This window comes from Anolis carolinensis, unplaced genomic scaffold (genome assembly GCF_035594765.1).
Source record: "Anolis carolinensis isolate JA03-04 unplaced genomic scaffold, rAnoCar3.1.pri scaffold_52, whole genome shotgun sequence".
NCBI lineage: Eukaryota > Metazoa > Chordata > Lepidosauria > Squamata > Dactyloidae > Anolis > Anolis carolinensis.
The window spans coordinates 73795-98159 of NW_026943861.1; the positions used below are offsets into that span (position 1 = coordinate 73795).

The 24365-nt window shown below is 43.7% G+C and overlaps 2 protein-coding genes and 1 long non-coding RNA gene across 5 annotated transcripts in view; 2 read left to right on the forward strand and 1 right to left on the reverse strand.

Annotated features, from left to right (window-relative positions):
* Nucleotides 1-24365, forward strand: part of LOC100553212 (gastrula zinc finger protein XlCGF17.1) — an 81890-nt gene that overhangs the window by 53002 nt on the left and 4523 nt on the right. For 2 of the 3 annotated variants that reach the window (XM_062966950.1, XM_062966951.1), the window contains exons 1-3: nucleotides 20502-20674; nucleotides 21058-21128; nucleotides 23857-23983. The exons of the other annotated variant lie outside the window; for it this stretch is intronic. In XM_062966950.1, coding sequence (XP_062823020.1) covers nucleotides 20575-20674; nucleotides 21058-21128; nucleotides 23857-23983 — 298 coding nt within the window. In that variant the 5' untranslated portion in view covers nucleotides 20502-20574. Of the gene's footprint in view, nucleotides 1-20501; nucleotides 20675-21057; nucleotides 21129-23856; nucleotides 23984-24365 lie in introns of those variants that run through there. 3 annotated transcript variants of the gene reach the window in all.
* On the reverse strand, nucleotides 1320-15666 carry LOC134295001 (zinc finger protein 814-like). The gene is made up of 3 exons (XM_062966953.1): nucleotides 15587-15666; nucleotides 12924-13041; nucleotides 1320-7007 (listed from the first exon to the last, which is right to left on the reverse strand). Exon 3 carries the CDS (start codon nucleotides 6724-6726, stop codon nucleotides 4828-4830), a length of 1899 nt encoding a protein of 632 aa, XP_062823023.1. The 5' UTR covers nucleotides 6727-7007; nucleotides 12924-13041; nucleotides 15587-15666; the 3' UTR covers nucleotides 1320-4827.
* On the forward strand, nucleotides 7004-12581 carry LOC134295005 (uncharacterized). Its single transcript, XR_010001587.1, has 2 exons — nucleotides 7004-7134; nucleotides 11685-12581. It is a non-coding gene; the product is annotated as an uncharacterized LOC134295005 (long non-coding RNA).

The following is a 24365-nucleotide window of genomic DNA, read 5'->3' on the forward strand; positions in this document are numbered from 1 at the left end:
TCTGGGTTACCCCAAAAAGGGGCTGGAGAGCGACCTGCGGAGGATGGTCTGGCTGGTGACGCTGCTTGGAGAGAATGGGGCTGGACTCCACGACCCACGGGATCAGTGGTTTCATGGCGAAAGAACACACATCTCCTCCTCCTCCTCCCAGTCAGTTTGGGTTGTGTGCTGAGGGGCTAATCATCTTCAGACCACGCAGGAATAAACCACCAAAGCACCCCCAACAGATGGGCATGCCGTCTCTGCTTACAAACCTCCAAAGGAGACTCTTATGGATTCCCGATAGGAGCAGACTCCACTACTGAACAGCTCTGACCTTCAGGAAATGCTTTCTGTTGTGTAGGTGAGGCCTGCACAACTAGTCAAGTGTTAATGAGTGATGGAAGGAAAGGAGAAGCAGAGTAAAACACACACGCAACACCCCTGCTAGACAGGCAGGTGAATTCAGTCCTCTCACGGCCTCCTCCAGCTATACAATGGGACAGACTGTCTCATAGGCAAGGCGTTGATTCCAACCCCCAAAACACTGCAGAGTCCTGGTCACAGTTTCACAGCCTCTGGCCTTGTAAAGTAGTTCGTCTCTTTGAATAAACACTCTTGAGTTCTGACTTTCATCCAAAGTCCTTGAAGTTTTTATTCTTGATTTATTCACTACTTATAACTATTTACAGGTCTTCTGTTAATATACAAAGATACTTAGAAAAACAATAAGAACGAGTAAGAGCTGTTGGAGAGTGGCCTAGGCTGCCTCAGAGTATGGTGGAGTCTCCTTCTCTGGAGGCTTCTTTGCAGAGGCTATCTATCGGGAGTGCTTTGATTGTGCCTTCCTGCATGGCAGGGGCAGGACGGGGTGGCCCTTGGGGGTCTCTTCCGGCTCTAGGGTCCTAGGAGTCCATTCCAGGAGGAGGCAACACGGGGTCTCATGGACACGCCTTTCCTCTCCGTCCACCTCTCATCCTGACCACGGCCAACCCTTTTGGGATCCAACATTTCCTTCCTGCCGAGGGAGAAGCCCTTCCTTCTTTCCTCCAAGTGAAACATACCCAGCTGTCTCTCTCCGCCCTTCTCTACATCCCGTCTCTGGAGATATTCTGACCTGTCAATATCCGTCTTGAATTGTGGGACCGAGACCTGGAGACAGGGTCATTCCAGGTGAGTCTGACCAAAGCGGAAGAAAGGAGGCCGTGACTTCCTTGGATATAGACAGAATCCTCCTATCGGGACAGCCTAGAATCACATTGGCTTTTATAGCTGCTACATCATAATCTGTTTTTAAAAATAATTTATATTCAAAGACAAGAAATAAAAACAAATGCATATTTATACAAATTACAAATACATTTATTAATTTTTTTAAAAAAAATTCGTACATCCTTTTACAGCAGCCACATAATATTCAGTACAATCTACAATACATTAACATTTGGCATCTACTGTTATTTTCACGCTTATATACAGATTTCTTACCCTCACCACCGTGTTCCCTCCCCCAAGTCACTTTTTTTATTTATCATCTGTCCAAAATTCCTTTTCATTCCCTCTTGTGGAGGTAATTCCGACTTTCTTTTTTAATCCTCTTCCAATACATTTTCTGCAGACATCATCACAACCACTTTGTTTCTAAATCCCTTTCCACGTCAACCTATCATTTCTTCCCAGTTTCCATACTTCCTTATACCATTCTTCTATCTCTATATTTATTTCCCTTTTCCAGTTCCTTGCTATAAGCTGTCTTGCAATTGTTAATGCGTTTGTTATTGCATCTTTGTCCTCTTTTTCCAACTGTTTATTATTATATAATGAGAATAAAGCCATGCTAAGACTTCTTTCTATTTGAATGTTCATTGTGTCTATCTCTCTTAATACTTTTCCCCAGAAATTATTTACATATTGACACTGCCACCACATATGTATGTATGTTCCCGATTCTTGGCATCCTCTCCAGCAATTGTTTGAGTAGTTTTTATTTATATTTCCTATTCTTATGGGTGTGAGGTACCATTTCCATATCAACTAAATAATAATTTTCTTTAACACATATGGATATATTTTTCAAGTGTCTTTGTCCCTATAATTGTAACCCCTCTGTTTCATTGATTTTCATTCCTATATCTTCTTTCCAAATCTTCTTGAAGGTGTTATTCTTTACTTTTCCTTTGTTTTTTTTCAATTAATATTTTAGAAATTTTACTGGATATTCCTTTCAAATTTTTATGTTCCTAATCTTTTCTTTCTTCATTCCAACCTTTGGCCAATCCCCTATTTTATCTAAGTTTTTCCCCTTAATTTTTTTATCCATCATATATATTTTTTATTTTTTGGAAATGTCTTTTCCATTATAATTGGGGTTATTATTGAGCCATCTGTTATTAACTTTCTCCTGTATTTGTTCCATATTTCTAATGCATTACTCAACATTGGGTTCCCAGTTTACCTTATTTTTTTTTCATAAACTATTTTAAAACATATTACGAATTTCTTCCTCCACTTTTCCTGAATCCATTATTAACTATTCTACATCCTCCTTTTCATCATTCCTTGTATAACCAATCCCAGTCTGTTTGCTTTATAATATTTTTTGATATGAGGAAGCGCTAATCCTTCTTCTTTTTGAGATCTGTTCTGTAACTTGTTTAGTCAATTTCTTTGACTGCCATTACAGTATTTATCATTTGTCCAAATGAGTCTCCTTTGGGGTGGAGAAAGGTGGGGTAGAAATGTTGCAAAGAAATAATGTATTCAACTCTTCTTCTGTAATCTGAAATGGCGTTATAAATATAAGGTATATGTAAGTATAAAGTTTATCCTCAGAAGCATTTTCATTTTTAGTATTGCTGTCTTTCCAAACAAGATAGATGTGTATTAGTTTTTTCGAACTATTTTTCTCAATGCTACTACATTTACCTCTTCTATTTCTTTTAAGTCCTTTGTTATACTTACTCCCAGGTATTTTAGTTTGTTCTTGATTCTAATTCCCGTATGGCTCTGTTCTATAAAGTCTTTTTCTTCTTTCTTTGTATAATATAAACCCACTGTTTTCCCAAATATCTTTCAATGATCCTCTCTCCTATCCATTTGACCTACCCAGATATTTAATCAATAACAATGTGTCATCAGCAAATAAGCTCACCTTCTGCTTTTCCTTTATTCCTACACCTTCTACATTCTTACCTTTTTGGATGGCGTTTGCACATAATTCTATCACCATAGCAAATAAAATGGTTCTAATCATCCTTTTATTCTACTTCCCATTCCAAATTAATTCATAATCTCACTTATTATCTGCCATGCTACACAATCAAAGCATTAAATATATCTAATGCTAGTAACATTTGTCTTCCTTTTACAAACCCAGATTGATCTTTTCATATATACTTGTACATGAATTTATTCATTCTATTGGCTATTATAACTGATAAAAACCTTTCATCCTGATTAACTAATGATGTGGGCCTGTAAGACCCTGGGTCTGTTAAATCTTTTCATATTAATATTATGAATGACTTCCTCCACGATTCTGGTATTTTCTCCACAATCATTATTCCAATATACAATTCTAATATTGTTGCAGTCAATATTTCTCTAATACTTTTGTAATATTCTGTTCCCAATCCCTCCAAACCTGGAGCTTTCCTGGCTTTATTTCTGTCCTCTTAATAGGTTGTTCTGATAATTCTTAATATAAATTACAATTTTGGCATTTTTAAGGAAAGGACTACATAAGAAACATTAAAGCTTCAAGGACACATAACCTACATAAAAAGAACAAAACTAATAGAAAAACCAATCTACAAAACTCTTGCTGCATGCTGATTTTTATCTCAATTTACTCACTTTAAATCATAGAATCATTGAATCCCAGAGTTGGAAGAGACCTCATGGGCCATCCAGTCCAACCCCCTGACAAGAAGCAGGAAATCGCATTCAAAGCACCCCCGACAGATGGTCATCCAGCCTCTGCCTCAAAGCCTCCAAAGAAGGAGCCTCCACCACAGTCCGGGGGAGAGAGTTCCACTGCCGAACAGCCCTTCTCACCGTGAGGAAGTTCTTCCTGATGTTCACGTGGAATCTCCTTTCCTGTAGTTTGAAGGCATTGTTCCATTGCGTCCTAGTCTCCAGGGCAGCAGAAAACAAGCTTGCTCCCTCCTCCCTATGACTTCCCCTCACATATTTGTACATGGCTATCATGTCTCCTCTCAGCCTTCTCTTCTGCAGGCTAAACATGCCCAGGTCTTTAAGCCGCTCCCCATGGGGCTTGTTCTCCAGACCCTTGATCATTTTAGTCGCCATCCTCTGGACACCTTCCAGCTTTTCAACGTGTCCTTTCAATTGCAGTGCCCAGAATTAGACACAGTGTGATTCCAGGTAAAGTGGTCTGACCAAGGCAGAATAGAGGGGGAGCATGACTTCCCTGGATCTAGACACTCTGCCCCTATTTATGCAGGCCAAAATCCCATAAGGAGGAGGGAGCAAGCTTGTTATCTGCTGCTCTGCAAACTAGGATGCAGAATAATGGCTTCAAAATACAGGAAAGGGGATTCCACCTGAACATAAGGAAGAACTTCCTCACTGTGAGAGCAGTTCAGCTGTGGAACCTTCTTTGGAGGCTTTTAAGCAGAGGCTGGATGGCCATCTGTCCGGGGTGCTTTGAATGGAATTTCCTGCTTCTTGGCAGGGGGTTGGACTAGATGACCCATGAGGTCTCTTCCAACTCTATGGTTATATGATTTTGTGATTTCTTCCCCTTCCACTTCCTGTTCATGTCTATTTTAAGTCATAGTCCTTAGAAGTTCTTTGGACAAACATTCTGGCTTCTTTGCACTTGTCCTATTTATGTGGCTTCTCTCCTATGTGCATCCTTTGATGGGTGCGTAGATCTCCACTCTGACTGAAGCTCTTTCCACATTCCATGCATTTATGTGGCTTCTCCCCTGTGTGAGTCCTTTGATGGGTGCATAGATCTCCACTCCGACTGAAGCTCTTTCCACATTCCATGCATTTATGTGGCTTCTCCCCTGTGTGGATCCTTTGATGGATACGCAGATGTCCACTCTGACTGAAGCTCTTTCCACATTCCATGCATGTATGTGGCTTCTCTCCTGTGTGAATCCTTTGATGGATACGCAGATGTCCACTCTCACTGAATCTCTTTCCACATTCCATGCATGTATGTGGCTTCTCTCCTGTGTGAGTCCTTTGATGGATACGCAGATGTCCACTCTTACTGAAGCTCTTTCCACATTCCATGCACGTATGTGGCTTCTCCCCTGTGTGAATCCTTTGATGGATACGCAGATCTCCACTCCCACTGAAGCTCTTTCCACATTCCATGCATGTATGTGGCTTCTCTCCTGTGTGAGTCCTTTGATGGGAACGTAGATAGTCACTCCGACTGAAGCTCTTTCCACATTCCATGCATGTATGTGGCTTCTCTCCTGTGTGAGTCCTTTGATGGGTGCGTAGATTTCCACTCTGACTGAAGCTCTTTCCACATTCCATGCATGTATGTGGCTTCTCCCTTGTGTGGGTCCTCTGATGGGTGTGTAGATTTCCACTCTTACTGAAGCTCTTTCCACATTCCCTGCATGTATGTGGCTTCTCCCCTGTGTGAGTCCTTTGATGGGTGCGCAGATGTCCACTCTCACTGAATCTCTTTCCACATTCCATGCATGTATGTGGCTTCTCCCCTGTGTGAATCCTTTGATGGGTGCGTAGACTTCCACTATGACTGAAGCTCTTTCCACATTCCATGCATGTATGTGGCTTCTCTCCTGTGTGCATCCTTTGATGGATACGCAGATGTCCACTGTGACTGAAGCTCTTTCCACATTCCATGCATGTATGTGGCTTCTCCCCTGTGTGAGTCCTTTGATGGATACGCAGATGTCCACTCTTACTGAAGCTCTTTCCACATTCCATGCATGTATGTGGCTTCTCCCCTGTGTGAGTCCTTTGATGGATACGCAGATGTCCACTCTGACTGAATCTCTTTCCACATTCCATGCATGTATGTGGCTTCTCCCCTGTGTGAATCCTTTGATGGGTGCGTAGATCTCCACTCCGACTGAAGCTCTTTCCACATTCCATGCATTTATATGGCTTCTCCCCTGTGTGAGTCCTTTGATGGTTGCGTAGATTTCCACTCTCACTGAAGCTCTTTCCACATTCCATGCATTTATATGGCTTCTCCCCTGTGTGAGTCCTTTGATGGTTGCGTAGATTTCCACTCTCACTGAAGCTCTTTCCACATTCCATGCATTTATATGGCTTCTCCCCTGTGTGAATCCTTTGATGGATACGCAGATGTCCACTCTCACTGAAGCTCTTTCCACATTCCATGCATGTATGTGGCTTCTCTCCTGTGTGAGTCCTTTGATGGGAACGTAGATAGTCACTCCGACTGAAGCTCTTTCCACATTCCATGCATGTATGTGGCTTCTCTCCTGTGTGCATCCTCTGATGGATACGCAGATGTCCACTCTTACTGAAGCTCTTTCCACATTCCATGCATGTATGTGGCTTCTCCCTTGTGTGGGTCCTCTGATGGGTGTGTAGATTTCCACTCTGACTGAAGCTCTTTCCACATTCCACACATTTATATGGCTTCTCTCCTGAGTGAGTTCGTTGATGTTTAGCAAGAGAACTTCTCTCAATGAAACATTTCCCACAGTCCTTACAATTATGTCGCTTCTCCCCTGTGTGTGATTTTGACAATGAATTTTCCATTTTTTAACATTTATTATTCTAATATTATGCCTGAAGTTCACAGATATGGACTCCTGAATAGGACATTTCCTCTTCCCAGTCTCTGTATTGCTGTAGCCTTATTTTCTCTTTACCAACCCCTCTTTTTACAGCACAATCCTCCCTTTCCTTACATTTAAAGGTATGTAGCTTGAAATATAATTTCTCCAATTCATTTCTTGTTCTTGTTAATCCTGCGTACTTTCATTTCAGACGAAAGGCTAAGGGCAATGTTTTCTTCATAAGGTTCGTTTAGAGGTTACCTGCGAGATGAATAAGAGGAAAATCTTATTAGGAGCAGAGTACAGAAAGATCTCATTGAACATGAAGAACAATAGCCTAGTGCTGTAGCAATCACAGGGGAAGAGGGGAGAAAGACTGGCCCAACTGGTAAGAGCCCGTTGCCTCCTGAGAAGCACTTTAACACTTGCCCAACAAAGAACAATCCCTGCAAAGGGGATAGCGGCCTAAGATCCTGTGTCTAATCCAACCTTGGTAAAGGAAGGCCTCTAATAATATGGTCAACACGGAAAGGGGCTAACGATGCAAAGCATTTCCTACCTAGATCCCGCTTCTTCACATCTCCACTCAAAACCTGAGTGGCCATCTGTATGGACAGACTATCCCAAGTGATCAGTCTTGGGAGAAAAATACTTCCTCCAACTTGGGGGAGAGATATTTTCCTGATCCTCTCTTTCCCTGCAGCGTGATCCCTGCCCCACGTTTCTAAAGCAAGGCGCCTGGAGACACTGAGAGCACATTAGGCCACAAAGTTCCTTGACATACTGCATTCTTACAAAACCTATACCACAAAGGTATGTAACTTCAGGCAGAACCAAGGCAAAGAGAAAAACCAAGGAAAATGCAAACTTCTACACTGATGCCACAAAAACAGAGATAGCGATGCAGAAGCACAGGGTGGAAGGCACTCAGCCTAGCAGCAGTACATGAGAGAAGGCGGTATAGAGGAGACAGATGGACAGACCCCCAGGGTGAGTGGGAATCCTGCTGCCCTCCAGATCCTTCTGCACTCCAACAGCACCCTTGGGTGGGAGACATGATTCCTGCCCAGTTCTGCTCAGTTCAGTCCATTTTAGAAAGGACATTGGCAAACTGCAGCGGATTCATAGAAAGGCAACAAGGACAGGAAGACATTACATTGTAAATGAAGGAAAAATAAAGGCAAAAGTTTGCTTTTGCACAGGAGACAATGTTGTGGCTCGAACTAAAATTATGTGCTAAAGATGATGCTTCTGACCGTCATCTGGGTAGTACCAGGTATAGCTTGTGCCACCAGATGACTGCAACTAGGCCGACCACCTGCTCCCTCGATCCGTGTCCCTCCTGGCTAGTAAGATCTTGCCTGGAGGGATTACGTGAACCTCTGTTGAATATAATAAATAGCTCCCTTGAGCAAGGAGTTTTTCCAGAGGGTTTAAAAGAGGCGATGGTATCTCCGCTGCTGAAGAAACCAGACTGGGATCGTTCGGTTCCCCCCAGCTACCGCCCAGTCTCGAATCTTCCGTTTCTGGGCAAGGTGGTTGAGAGGGCAGCAGCGGAACAGTTGCAGCAGTTCCTCAATCGCACAGCCGGACTTGATCCCTTCCAGTCCGGCTTCCGTAGGGGGCACGGGACGGAGACTGTGCTAGTTGCCATCACAGATCAGCTTCGCTGCCAAAGGGATCAAGGCGGATCAGCGCTGCTCGTGTTATTGGATCTCACAGCAGCATTTGGTACGGCCGATCACAATCTATTGACCCATCGCCTAGCCATGACGGGGGTTAGGGGGATACCCCTTAAATGGGTGTCCTCCTTCCTCCAGAATCAGGGACAGCGGGTGGTGAGGGGAGGGATGGTTTCAGCGTGGTCTCCGCTAACTTGTGGGGTCCCACAGGGAGCTATTCTCTCTCCTCTATTATTTAACATCTATATGCGACCGCTTGCCCGACTGGTGTGGAGCTTTGGGCTCGAGTGCCACCAGTACGCTGATGACACACAGCTCATTCTGAGGATGGAGGGCCGGTCGGACTCCATACCCGACAGTTTCCATCAGTGCCTTGAGGCCGTTACTGGATGATTGCGTGCCAGCAGGTTGAGGGTGAATCCAGCGAAGACGGAGATCCTTTGGCTGGGCCGTCCGGGTGGGGGGGAGATGCAGCTGCCTACCCTGGATGGCGAGACACTGCGTCCGTCATCTTCTGTAAAAAGTCTTGGTGTCTTATTGGACCCTCTGCTCACAATGGAGGCCCAGGTCTCTGCTGTGAGCAGATCTGCGTTTTTCCATCTACGTCAGGCTAGGCGACTGGCTCCCTACCTATCTAGGTGATCCAGGCGACGGTCATCTTGAGGCTCGGCTACTGTAACGCCCTCTACATTGGCCTTCCTCTGTCAGTGATCCGGAAACTAAAGCTGGTGCAAAACGCGGCGGCTCCGTCTTCTCGCCGGGGTGCCGGCGAGGTGGCGTATCACCCCAATTCTACAACAGCTGCACTGGCTACCGATTGAGTACCGGATTACTTTCAAGATACTGGTACTAACCTTTAAGGCCTTACATGGTTTGGGGCCGGCGTACCTGAGGGCCCGCTTATCCCCCTACCAACCCCAGAGATTACTTCGGTCCAAAGACCAAAATTTGCTTGAAGTCCCTAACATACGGACTTATCATTTGTCTTCTACTAGGCAGAGAGCCTTCTCGATTGTAGCCCCTCATTTATAGAATGCCTTGTATCCGAGGCCTACTTGCCTTTTGGAAAGCCTGCAAAACCTTGCTCTTCCGACAAGCTTTCGATGGGTGAAAAACATGGGGCTATGTCTGTTTTTATTGTTATTTTAAAGCTAAGTGTATTGTTTTAATTTATTTAATTTAATTTAAACCGCTCTGAGCCAAACTGGGAGTAGCGGTATACAAGTCTGATAAAATAAATAAATAAATAAATAATTAGTCCCCCAATTAACCAGAGAATTTGTTGATCACATTCACAAGGACTGCCAAAGGGGTTCCTAAGACCATCAGAAATATGTGTTTTCTGATGGTCTTTGACAACACCTCTGACATCCCCCTCGTGAGCTACCCAGGGGTCCCGACCCCCTGGTTGAGAAACATTGATTTACACTGTTACCCTATTGCATATGAAATCTGTTATAGACAAAGACAAAGAGGTAACTCTGAAAACAGAAAAGGAAGAAAGAGGAGAAACAAGAATGAATGAAGAAGCTCAAATTTTGAAATCGAAGATAAAGTGAAGTTCTTCTTGTGACGAAATAGGTACAGTCCCAATGCAATCGTGATTTGTAATGTTCTGGATTAGAGAGAAAAGAGAAAGGAAATAAGGAAGATTTTTCAGTGAGACCTTGAATTGAACAGAAGTCAAAACATCTTCCTGAAGCATTGCCAAATAGAGGAGCTTGTTTGGAAAAGACATTTATTTGAAAACTTATCACAATATGACATCTATTGGATGAAAGTGGTTACATAACAAATCCAATGTTCAGTTGAAAACTCCTAAAATGGAGAAAGGAAAACAACATAATAAGATATTGGCTAAACATACAGAAGTTATGAAACCAGTGGAAATTTTGAATGGATTAATCGATAGTGCCAACAACAAGCTAGATCAAGTGAATACTATCATGAAGAATTCTCTAGTGGCCCCCAAAGAAGGACAATTGAAACTGAAAAAGTTTCCAAAAGTTTCTGGGCCAAATTAAAGGTGCAGGTTATCTATATATATAAAAGAGTAATGGCATCACGGCGACCCACAAAACAACAAAACTACAGGCCCCCCAACCTCGAAATTTGACGACACAACCCATCATCCACGCCTCTAGGTTGATACAACAAAAAGAAAAGAAAAATAAAGTCCTAATTAGAGAGAGAGGAATAATTGCTTTTATCCAATTGCTGCCCGTTAGAAGGCTAAGCTCCTCCAACTTGGTCTCCTAGCAACCCAATAAAAAATAATAAAAAACATTAAAAAAATAATTAAAAACACTAAAAAATTAATATAATAAAATACCATAATAACAAAAAATAACTAAAAATTATACAAGAAAATAATAAAATATAAAAAATAAAAAGATAACTTACAATAAAATTAATTAAAAAATACAAATAACGTCAAATAAAAATTACACAACAAATCTTAACCAACACCACCACCACTTTGCCACAGCAACGCATGGCCGGGCACAGCTAGTTACCTATAAAGCCTTAAACGGTTCAGGACCTGCCTATCTACGTGATCGCTTCCTCTCCTACGAACCAACGCGAATCATAGAATCATAGAATAGTAGACCTCATGGGCCATCCAGTCCAACCTCCCGCTAAGAAGCAGGAAATCTCATTCAAAGCACCCCGACAGATGGCCATCCGGCCTCTGCTTAAAAGCCTCCAAAGAAGGAACCTCTACCACAGTCCGGGGACCCCCTAAGATCATCCGGGGAGGCGCTCCTCTCGCCCCCGCCTTTGTCTCAAATGCGGCTGGTGGGGACGAGGGAGGGAGAGGGCCTTCTCGGCAGTGGCCCCCATCCCGGCTCTGGAACTCTCTCCCTAAGGAGATCAGGTTAGCTCCTTCCCTGCCCATTTTCCGCCGGGAATTGAAAACATGGTTGTTCCGGAGCGCATTTGAATAAATAGGCCCAATAGAGCTGTTATTAGAATACTTCTTTATGTTTTAAAAGCATATGGCACTTTATCGCTGTTACTTATTTCCATGATACACCATTTTATGAAACCTGTCCCCACTGGTTTGCTTCTAATTACTCTGATTTTATCTGCTTGGATTTTAATGTATTGTCCATATTTTATTTTGTGTATTGTTGGAATGTTTTTTCTGTCAAATATGTTGTGTTGTTGTTTTGGGCTTGTTCCTGTTGTGGTCCCTTCGGGGAGATGGGGCGGGATATAAAAATAAAGTTGTTTATTATTATTATTATTATAGGTGGAACAAGAGAAGCCTCCAATTTAGTTGGGAGATACCACAGAAGAGATCTGGGGCCAGAAGAAGAGGCCAAACCAAATCTCTTCAAAAAGAGTTGGAATATACAAGGAGACACAGGTTGTTCAGACCTCTGAAGCAAATGCTGAATGCCGCACAGGAAACAAAGGCCAAGAAAGAGACCACAATGCCTTTAAACAAGAATGAGCGAGATTATATTCTTGAATGGTGAAAGCAGGACGTAGTGAAAGCAGATATTAAAGAAAGGAGAAGTCCAAAAAACGATGAGTAGTTGGAACTAAAAACGCTGATCGGAAGATAAAAAAAGAAAAAATGGGCTGAACAAGAGATCAAGAAGAATGAGATTTTAAAATGTGGTGCTTTAACAGATGATTGTTTTATATCTGTTTTAAATAGTATGGACAAACCCCTCATGTAAGAGACATTAGTTCATAGAAAGGCTGTGTAGCGGGAAAGGGGGGTGAAGGATAACGGTATCTATTAATTTGTGTACGTATAACACTAACTTACTAACAAACAGATTTGACTAATAATCTTCTAAAATTCATTTGGTAATAAATACAACGATACCACAGTTTTCTTTAAAAAGGAGCAAGTTGCCAGGAACAATCAAGAAGAAGAAATGCTATTTCCTAATGGATTCCATCACAAAAACATGGGAAAAGTTTCTCAAACCCAAAAACTTGGTTTCTGCGGGAGGGACATCCTGCTGTAGCACATTTTGCTCTGGTTTTTCAATAAATTCCTCATCACCAGGTCTCAACCAATTCAATTCTCACTCCTTTGTGGCAGCCACAAAACCAAGTTTCCGGAGTAGAGCAACTCCTTTCCAAGTAAGGAATGCACAATAAAACAGGAAATAATACTTTCAAACCAGAAGCAGAACATTTTTCAAATTTTGTTATATTGTCATTTACCTTGTGTCATTTGTTACATCGTGTCATATTTTAACGTGTTAATTGGAATTGGTATATGTTCAGTCTATTTCAGTTTTAAATAGCCACAGCTCACCTGCCCACCAAGCAGGACGAAAGCAGAAATGTGAGTAGATAAATAGGTACTGCTTTCAGTGGGGAGGTAATAAAGATGCCCTTAAGGACACTGATCGGGAAGAAGCTCCTCAACATGGAAGATGAAGTGACAGCCCCCCCCTCCCCCCATGTCCAGTGTTGAGCACAGCCTCCAAGATGCCGAAAATAAGATGGGAAAAGTTGCTTTTACCTGTGTCTGCGTTGTCTGTCCTTGTTAATTGTAGAATCAGGCACTGAATGTTTGCCGTATGCGTGTTCTGTAAGCCGCTCTGAGTCCCCTTCGGGGCGAGAAGGGTGGGGTATAAATACTGAAAGGAAAAGACAAGCAATTGAACCAAGATCAAATACAAGATGATGATTGAAGAAGAAAGACAGGACTATTGGATTTCAAAATAATGGACAATAATATAGAAGACAGATCAACTTTTGGGGGGATTCTTTTTAGTAGTTTAAGCAATGGATGTCAAGATAAGAAAGATCAAAAACTGGGAGTAATGCAGTAACACATGGAGTACAGTAGAGTCTCACTAATCCAAGCTAAACGGGCCAGCAGATGCTTGGATAAGCGAATATCTTGGATAATAAGGACTGATCAAGGAAAAGTCTATTAAACATCAAATTGGGTTATGATTTTACAAATTAAGCACCAAAACTTCATGTTAGACAACAAATTTGACAGAAAAAGTAGTTCAATACGCAGTAATGTTATGTTGTAATTACTGTATTTACGAATTTAGCACCAAAATATCACGATATATTGGAAACATTGACTACAAAAATGGCTTGGATTATCCAGAGGCTTGGATAAGCGAGGCTTGGATTAGTGAGACTCTACTGTATTTGAGAAAGTACGAAGCAGTGATCCAAGGCGGATTTATCCTTACGGAATCCAGTTTGCTCAGGGCTGATGGTTTTGTTCTGGTCCAGCCTGGTCTACAACTTTATCAATAGGAATTTTGCACAAAGCTTTCCAATTACCGATAGAAGGCTAATTGGCCAGTAATTGGAAGGATCGGGAGGGTCACCTTTTCTGTAGATTGGAACTATAATGGCAAATTGCCAGTGGTTTGGTAGGATGCCCGTGTTGTTAATGATGGTGAAGACTGCCACCAAGAAGAGGGTCCACCACTCAGGATCCGATGTCAGAATCTCCGGGATAATGAAATCCGATCCAACTGCTTTTCCATTTTTTAGACCAACGATCAGGTCTGCTCCTTCCCTACTGAAACGGGGGGACAGTCGGTCAATTCAGGAGAATCTATCGCTTTTTTTTCGTGTCAGGAGCAACCCGAGTTGCTTCCGGAGTGAGAGAATTGGCCGTCTGCAAGGACGTTGCCCAGGGGACGTTGCCCGGATGTTTTGATGTTTTACCATCCTTGTGGGAGGGAAGCTTCTCTCATGTCCCCACATGGAGCTGGAGCTGAGAGAGGGAGCTCACCCGCGCTCTCCCCGGGTGGGATCTGAACCTGGCAGCCTTCAGGTCAGCAGCCCAACCTTCAAGCCACGAGGCTTTTATCCCCTAGGCCACTGGAGGCTCCAAAATCTCTCCCTGAGCTCTGGGTTTCTAACTCATCCGCCCGAAAGAGGTTGGAAAAAATGACTATATCCGTTTGAGGGAGAGACTTATTTATTTATTTATTTACTTACTACATTTATATGCCGCTCTTCTCACCTCGAAGGGGACTCAGAGCGGCTTACAATTCAAATGTACATACAATATATTATTAGCATAGCACAATATAAGCCATTAAATTACTATATTGTACTATATAATTTTATGGTAATCTTATTAGTAATATTACATTTAATATATAATATATAATTAATATTATATTATATTATTAATTAGTATAATATTGTATTACATTATAATATTATCATCAATATTATAAGTACATACAATATATTGTATATTTATAAATTATTGTATATTATATATATATATGTATATAAAATTAGCACAGCATGTTGCTATGGCACAGGAGACAAGATGGAACTGCCTCCCTGGCTCTTCCCGTTGCTCTAAATTTACATCATTATCCAACATTCTGGATTATCCAACGCATTTTTGTCGTCAATGTTTTCAATATATCGTGATATTTTGGTGCTAAATTCGTAAATATAGTAATTACTACATAGCATTACTGCGTATTGAACTACTTTTTCTGTCAAATTTGTTGTCTAACATGATGTTTTGGTGCTTCATTTGTAAAATCATAACCTCATTTGATGTTTAATAGGCTTTTCCTTAGTGCCTCCTTATTATCCAACATATTCGCTTATCCAACATTCTGCCGGCCCGTTTATGTTGGATAAGTGAGACTCTGCTGTATATCCGTTTGAGGGAGAGATGTATTGACATCATTGAGGGCGGCTGACAACAAGGGCACCATCTGACGCCTTGAATGCCTATAAAAACAAAGCCACATTGAATTGAAGACTGAGGGTGAAGGTTGGGCTTGAACTGCTCTGTCCATTGGCCAAGAACCAAAACTGCTCGTGGTTGTTTGTTGGGATATTTATACCCCGCTTGATCTCCCCAAAAGGGACTCAAAGCAGCTTGGCATGAAAGCCTCAGGATACCATTGAAAATGCGTAACAAGACAAACATGAAAACAGCCTTCTTCAGGGGCAGCCCCACCAAGAGCGCGTCACAGTCTTCTGGATGGGAGGGGGAGGGGGAGGGGGAGAGAGAGGACGCATGCGCAGAGGAGAGAGCAGGCCGCAGAGTCCCTGGACAGACAGACAGACAGACAGACAGGCCGCTCCCTCCCAAAGGCCGAGAAGAAGGAAGGAAGGGAGGGAGGGAGGCCTGAGGGCAGAGGGGGCGCCCCCCATCCCTCCCCCACTCACCTCCTCCTCTCTCTCTCTCTCTCTCTCCGAAAGGCCTCCTCCTTCCTTCCTTCTTTCCTTCCTTCTTTCCTTCCTTCTGACAGGAAAGAGCGCCGCCCGGCCCCTCCCCCCGTCTTCCCGCCTCTCGCTGCACTTCCGCCCTCAAGAAACATGGCGGCCGCGGGCAGGAGACCCACAGAGGGGCGGGGCCCGAGACGGAGAGACAGAAGCGGACAGACACGCCCCTTCTTTCCTTTCCTCCCAACGCCCAATGAGAATCCGCCTTCCTCTCAGAGCGGCGTCATCGGTCTCCGGGCAGGAACGCCCCCGCCCCGCCCTTCTGCCGTAAACGGTCACTCCAGGAATCGGCCAATGGGAATGGGCCTCGTCTCTCCGCGTCACCCGTCTCCAGGCAGACTCGCCCTGGGCCGGACTCTCCTGGCCCGCTCCTCATGGCAGGCAGGCTGCTGAAGCGGGGAAGGGGGGGCCAGGCCAAGGAGCGGGAGGCGCCTCTGCGTGGAGATGGAGATGGAGATGGAGATGGGCGGGGGGGGGGGGGGAGGCAGGAAGGCCGGGCCAGGAAGGGAGGCCGGAAGGGAGGCCTTGAGGCGAAGGGCCAGGCAGGCCAAGGCCGGAGGGGGGCGCGGGGGGAGACTCGGGGACCCACTCAGCCCCCCCCCCCCAACACGCACACGCACACTCACCCCTCCTCCTCCTCCTCCTCCTCCTCCTCCTCCTCCGCTTCCTCCTTCCTCTCCCTCCCGCGCTCGCTCTGACAGGAAAAGGCGCCTCTCGTCCTGAGTCTCTCTAGGAAGACGCCTCCCTCCTCGGTGGACTTCCGCCCGGGCTCAACATGGCAGCCGCGGGCACGATGCCCAGAGAGGGGCGGGGCTTCTCGGCAGTCGAACGGAGCTCTAGACAGAGAGAGACGCTCCTCCTTTCTTTTTTTCCCAACGCCCAGGGTCCGCCAATGGGAATCCGCCTCCCTCCCTGACGTCATCCGTCTCCGGGCAGAATCTTCCCCGGCCCTTTCCTTCGCCGTTCCGCCATGAACGGCCATTCCCGGGACCTGAGGGCCAATCTTGACCTCAGCTTGAAGGGTGGAAAGAACATTGGATGCCAAAAGGAAAGGTAGGATTGTTTGGAAGAGTGAATGTGATGGGTCTGCTGTAGAACGAAGGAGGTCTCTTTGAGAAGAGGAAAGAAGTGTCTCCGTGTCTTCTGTGATCCCAAGAAAGAGGGAGGGAGGGCGGGAGAGAGGCCTGGCCTTGGTTTTGCCTTCACGTCCCTCTCTTCAGCCCAGGCCCCGGGATGAGAGACATGGCCTCGGGGTTGGGGAGATCCACAGGGCCTCGGAGACAGAAGCGAACGCCCTCTTCTCCTCAGGACCTTCTGGCCTTCCCAGGAGATCCGGCCTCCTTCCCGCCTCCTCTTCCCGTTCTTTGCAGGCATTTCATCTCATCATCACGACTGCCAGATGGATCCCAAATAGCAGCTCCATTGGTTAGTCAATTAGGATTGTCTGGATGATAATTCACTATGTTACATTTTCATCTTTTCTTCTTTAAACACTACACAAATATGTGTTTCTATATATGTGTCGCTCTAAAATATCTAATTAACGAGGCTTGCCACCTTCTATATTCTAATCAAAGAGTGTTGATAGGTCAGTTATTCAAAGTCTCTTGAATAAAGAGTTTAGAGATAGTACAAAATGTAACTGTATACTATTAATAATATTTTACTCAACTGATCCTGCCGTGGTCATCTTCCTTTATTTACAGTATTTATATTCCGCCCTTCTTTCTCACCCCGAAGGGGACTCAGGGCGGATTACAATGAACACATATATGGCAAACATTCAATGCCAACAGACAAACAACATTCAGTTTTAGACAGACACAGAGGCATTTTTTAACATCTTTCCAGCTTCACGATTTCCGGCCACAGGGGGAGCTGTTGCTTCACCGTCCATTGGTGGCTGTTCTTCCTCTTCTTTTCCTCGTGAGCAGTTTTATGGTGTTGTAGATTAGTTAAATTAGCCTCCCGCATAAAGCGTCCCTAAATTTTCCCTACTTGACAGATGCAACTGTCTTTCGGGGCTGCTAGGTCAACAGCAAGCCGGGGCTATTTTTTTTTTTTATGGTCGGAGGCTCAACCAGGCTTTGAACTCATGACTTCTCGGTCAGTAGTGATTTATAGCAGCTGGTTACTAGCCAGCTGCGCCACAGCCCGGCCCCTTTGCTTCTTTGTGAATTCAATGAAGGGCTTCCATTCTTCTTGGAAGTCTCTGTGTATTTGTTTGTTGTGCAGCTGAAGCTAGTTTGTCCTTTTTGGCCATTTCAAAACCTTTTGTCATCCAGTTTTCTGGTGTTGGCATGTCTTGTTGTTTCCATAGTATTGCGTATTCAGTTCTCGCTTCTGTTGTCATATAAAGAAAGAGTCTTTCTTGATGTTTCCCAGTAGAAAAAGTTATGGTTTTTTTTTTCCTGTGAAAATTATTCATTTATTTTGTGCTGGACTTATTGATGCAGAATTTATTATTGGGTCCCAAGTACAGTTGAGTCTCACTTATCCAACATAAACGGGCCAGCGCCATGTTGGATAAGTGAATATGTTGGATAATAAGGAGGCATTAAGGAAAAGCCTATTAAACATCAAATTAGGTTATGATTTTACAATTGAAACACCAAAACATCATGTTAGACAACAAATTTGGCAGAAAAAGTAGTTCAATACGCAGTAATGCTATGTAGTAATTACTTTATTTACAAATTTAGCACCAAAATATCACGATATATTGAAAACATTGACTACAAAAATGCGTTGGATAATCCAGAACGTTGGATAAGCGAGTGTTGGGTAAGTGAGACTCTACTGTAAATTTGTTTAGATACCAGAAGTGAACTCAAGTCTTGAACGTGGGAGCTCAAGTTTTCTGCAATGCCCAAGGGTGCTTTTGCACACTTAAAGGTATAGAGCAACTATGCCTATTCCTGGAGATGCCGGATGTTCTGGTTTTAATGGGATTTTGTACTCTAGAATAGTTTCCATGTCTCTGTGGATTTTTATTCAGAATTTGTTACCTTTTGGCAAATCCCAACATATCATGTGTGTGTATTTGAGAGTTTTTCTGGAGTTTTGTACCATCTATGTATCATTTTGTTGAAATTTTATTTAATTGTGTGACTCCTTGTAAATTTTAGTCATTTTTACCAGAGCTCTTCCCATTCTCGTGGAGTTATTGCTTAGCCTAGAGTTTTCACCCACTGAATCATAGGTTTTTTAATTTCTTTATCAATTGTAAAATCTTTCAGAAGAAATTGATGCAGCTTCCCAATTGGTTAGTTTTTTGTCTGTAGCAGTTGGTTCCGCTGATTCTCCGAATCTTGTGTCTAGACGAAGTCTCTGTTGGAGTCGATTATAATGGAAACATGTCATTGTTGATTCTTCTTTTTGTTTATTTATTTATCTATTGCAACATTTCTACCCCATCCTTCTCACCCATCAAGGGGACTCAGGGTGGCTTACAATATAAAACATATAAGCCGCCCTGAGTCCCCTCGGGTGAGAAGGGCGGGGTATAAATGTTGTAAATAAATAAATAAATATATCAAACAATACAATCACATTTCAAAATTCCATTTAAATTAAATTACATTTGAACTTTCATAAATATACATATAAATACAGTAGAGTCTCACTTATGCAACACTCTCTTATCCAACGTTCTGGATTATCCAACACATTTTTGTAGTCGATGTTTTCAATAAATCATGATATTTTGGTGCTAAATTCGTAAAAACAGTAATTGCTACATAGCATTATTTCGTACTGAACTACTTTTTCTGTCAAATTTATTGTATAACAGGATGTTTTGGAGCTTAATTTGTAAAATCATAACCTAATTTGATGTTTAATAGGCTTTTCCTTAATCCCTCCTTATTATCCAACATATTTGCTTATCCAACGTTCTGCCGGCCTGTTTATGTTGGATAAGTGAGGCTCTACTGTAAACATTCAAGGCACCTTTCAAGTCCAAACCGGGTCTGTCATTATACCTTGGATCATATAGTTGTCATATCTGCTGTTATTGCTCAAAAGCCTGGTCCCACAACCTTTCTGCCTTTCTTTCACAGAGGAAATGTGATTTTGGGCTGAGAATTTCGGAATAGAGCCTGTGGAGGGATTTCTTTCCCTTGAAAGAAAGAAGAGGAGGAAAAACATCTTGGATACGGTTGGGTTCTTCACCAGAGTGGTTCCAGCATGGAGAGACCCAACTCACGTGGGCCTGAAGCAGGACCTGGGGGCAGTGGGGAATCCTGGGAAAGAACCAGACATGAGTCCCTGAGTGTGGACCTTGACAGCTCGGACACACAGCGCCAGCGCTTCAGGCAGTCCTCCTACCAAGAGGGTGAAGGACCCAGAGGGGTTTGCAGTCGTCTCCACGATCTGTGCCGCCAGTGGCTGAAGCCAGAGCAGCACACCAAGGCCGAGGTGCTGGACCTGGTGACCCTGGAGCAGTTCCTGAGCATCCTGCCCCCAGAGATGGGGAGCTGGGTCCGAGAGTGTGGGGCAGAGACCTGTTCCCAGGCGGTGGCCCTGGCGGAAGGCTTCCTCCTGAGTCGGGCCGAGGACAAGGAGCAGGAAGGACAGGTGAGAGCATTCCCTCTGGGTTTCACTAACCTGGGGACTGATGGACAGGTTAAACATACATCCTGCCTTTCTTCCAAGATGGGACCGATGTGGGGGATAAGCAAGGCCCTGCTCCCTCGACCTCTCTCCCCACCTGCTCTGCCCCTCCATCTCTACCGTCAGCTTGGTTGATGCTCTGCTCAAGATAGAACATAGACAATGATGGGAGGGGGAGGGGGGCATTGGTTCCAAACTAGGTTCCCATCTCAGAGTTATTCTTTCAAAACAAGTATATAGGTCTGTGATGTTTCTGAACATTTCCCAAACTCCTTCTGGAACGCTCTGTGCTCTTCCAGGCCCATAATAATAACTCCATGGAAGTCCCTGCACCAGAGGAATCTCCACCAGACACCACCCAGAGTCTCAGGCAGAAGGAGCTGAAGCGGGAAGGAGACGGGGCTGCCGCCTTGCCGGGTGAGAAGGAACTCTTCTGGGAGTTTTGGGGTTTTGTGCCAGTGGAAATTCCGCTTTGGGGGGATGATTGCATACCCATAGTTTGAGCTTCAGAAGGTGAACATGCCGGATCATTTGGCCTTGAGATGGGTATATATCTTAAACTCATGTCTTTTTTGTGATGTTTTATGTACTTCAATATGAATTTTATAGAAATGCAGTTTTAATGTGGATCTTTTATAGAAATGTGGATCTTTGTTGAATTTTGGCAATGTTTGTGTTTTTAAAATTGTGTTGTAACCTGCCTAGAACTGCAAGAAGAGGCGAGTAAAAAAATAAAATTATTATTATCATTGTTATTGTTATTTATGTGACCAGCTTTCCACCCCTTTTTCTCTCTCCAGGGTCTGGAATGATGCTGTTGCCGAATCCTCAGTCATTTCTCCCCCTTTGCGATGGAGTGGGACTGAGTCAGGTAAGCAGAAGGAATCCTGGGAGAGGAGGACTGGGCCTGTCGGGGTGCCTTTGGTTCCAGGATTAATTGTAAAATATCTGTTGAAACAGGCAAGATTGAATGTGTTTCCTTAGAAGTGAAATCTTGAAGGCACAATTGCAAACCGTGCCAACAAGGAGGGAAAAAAATGAAAAGAAAACTAAAGAAACCAGAATGGATGTACAGTAGAGTTTCCAAGCTAAACAGGCCGGCAGAGCCTTGGATAAGCCAAAATGTTGTATAATAAGGAGGGATTAAGGAAAAGCCTATTAAACATCAAATTAGGTTATGATTTTACAAATTAAGCATCAAAACATCAAGTTTTACAATAAATTGACAGAAAAAGAAATTCATTACAGAGTAATGTTATATAGTAATTACTGTATTTACGAATTTATTACCAATACATTGCAACATTTACTACAAAAACATTGACTACTAAAAGGCAGACTGCCTTGGATAATACAGAACATTGGATAAGTGAAGCTTGGATAAATGAGACTCTACTTTGAACAGAGCTAAGATTCAAAAGGGACCTGTACAAGAAATGGAAAAGGGGGAGAATCACCAAAGAATGTAAAGGACTAACCAGCACAAGTAGGGAAAAGGTCTAACAATCTAAATTAGAAAATGAGGTCAGAAGAAAAAATGAGCCAAGAGTAGGGTCTGTGCCTGGAGAAGGTGGTGGAATGCTGACCGGGGATAGGAAAGAGGTAGAACATGGCCTCAGTCTTCTCCCAAAAGGAAATCAGTATTCTACCTGAGCCAGATGGAGCAGCTGGGGAAATGCAACCCAAAATGGGCAAAGAAGGAGTCCAGGAATACCTGGCCACGCTCAATGAATCCAAGTCTCCAGGGCCAGGTGAACTACACCCAAGAGTATTGAACTAACAGCAGTAATCCCAGAACCACTGGCAATCCTCTTTGTTCATTTTTGGGGAGAAGTCCCAGCAGGCTGGAGGAGGCAAAGGTTGTCTCTATCTCCAAGAATGGAGACATTCCAGTTATCTTCACCTGGCCCAGTTGGAGCAGCTGTTAATACTCTTGAATTTTTCTAAGGAGGAGATTGTTTGATGTGGATCGATAATCGTTACAGAAGGAGCGGATCTGTTTGTTGGCTATTATGCACTCTTTATCGAACCAATTTTTGGGTCTGACCCTGGACTGCCTCGGTGTTCTTTGCCAATCGTATAGTAGATATTATAAGGGATACAAACCCGGTGATGCCTCCTCGAAATCTGGGATTTCAATGATCATAGTTTCTATAGACAGCACTTCATAAAAGATCAAGATAACTAGGCACACCCCCTTCATCTTAAGGTTCCGCTTCAGCCTGGTGTATTGTGGGTAGGCTTGTCCAGGTGGGGAAGTGCTGCTTCTCTCCAAAACCAGGGTAAGTGGGAGATAGATGATCACTAAGCAAGGAATTGTCTATAGCAAATGAATCAATGTCGCTAGCTATGGAGGATGAAGTCAGAAGATAGTCTATGACACCAGAGCCCCTTGATGAGACCAATGTATATTCTCCAGAGTTAGGAAATTGAGTAAGTCCATTTAGCCAGGACATGTTGAGCTGCGTGGCCATTTTGGTCAGGCTCTTTCTGGCTTGGTTGCACGCTTGGTCCTTAGAGTGTCGGGCTTCAGGTGTCGGGAGGGAGTTGAAGGGATCTTCCTCCAGGCTCTCTTCTCTCAACACATTTACCAAACTAGACCCTACCCTTGCATTGAAGTCGCCCGTTATCTTGACCTAAATAGCAGGGAAGATGTTGGAGCAGATCATGAAGAAGGCCGTCTGGAATCACTTGGGAAAAGTGCTGTAATCACTGAAGGGCAAGATGGGTTTCTCCAAAACAAGTCACGCCAGACTAATCTGTTTTTCAGTAGAGTTTTACGCTTGGTAGATGAAGGAAATGCAGTGGGTGTAGCACATCTTGCTTTCAGTAAGACCTCTGCAAAGGCCTCCCATGGTTTTACAAACAACTAGTAAAAAGAGGGCTGGATAATACTCCTGTTTGGTGGATTTGTAATGGTTTGCGTGACAAAGGGTGGAGTGTCGCAGGGTTCTGTCCTGGGCCCAGTACTGCTCAACATGCGTATCATATTTTCAGATGACACCAGATTAGCAGGGATAGCTGACAGTCTAGAAGATAGGATCAGAATTCAAAATGGCCTGAACATGGTGGAGAGCTGGGCCAAAACTAACCCAATTAATGTCAACAAGAATATATGTAGAGTAGTACACTTAGGCAGGAGAAAAATGCCATGCACAGGTACAGGATGGGTAACAATGGGATCTTGGAGTGTTAGAGGACTACAAGTGGAACATGAGCCAACAATGCGATGCAGCAGCATAAAAGAGTATGAGATTTTGGGCTGAATCCCAAGGAATATCGTGTCTAGATAAAGGGAAGTCATGGCAACCTTCTTTCTGCTTTGGGGAAACCTCACCTGGAACAACACTGTGTCCAGTTCTGGGCATCACAATAAAGGCCGGAACATATCCTGATACCATTTCTGATTCTACATATCAATTAAGAAATGATTCTGACTGTGACCAACCCGTCGTCTCTACAAAACTTACAACTATGGCATGGAGGCCTTGGCCCTTCCAACCAACCAACAGGAATGTAAATCTGCTTTAAAGATTTTCTTGTAATTCTTTTTCTTGCTAGCTCTCACATGAGGAGGGAATTTTTTCTTCTTCCACCAGGGCCCAATCGCCTTTGAGGACGTGGCTGTGGATTTCTCCCTGGAGGAGTGGGTTCTCCTGAATCCGGATCAGAAAGCCTTGCACAAGCAGGTCATGGAGGAGATGAATGGGATTGTGGACTCTCTTGGTAAGGCTCCCTCACTGATGGGGATTTCTGTTTCAAAAGGCAGTATTAGCCTAAATCATCACAGTCACTGAGGGTCCGCAAGGCAGGGCTTGTGTTAGAAATATATGACAAAAGAGTAATAATAATAATAATAATAATAATAATATGACATTAGCACCAATTCAGACTCAAGTGGGAAGATTTCCATAACTTGAATCAAGTGGAAGCACACACACCCCTCTCTGTCTCTCTCTTATTCTCTCTCTGAGTGTTTGTGTGAGAGGCAAGGAGAGGGAGGAAGCAGATTGGCTGGAGAGAGGGGCCGCAGAATGATGAAAAAAAAGAACCAAACTTTGCCTATCTTCAGATAAGCAGAGGCGGTTAAACATCTTAGGATTGGCAT

What these genes read in the sequence shown, in the direction of transcription:
- LOC134295001 (XM_062966953.1), bottom strand. Translation starts at nt 6,726, where the DNA reads ATGGAAAATTCATTGTCAAAATCACACACAGGGGAGAAGCGACATAAT.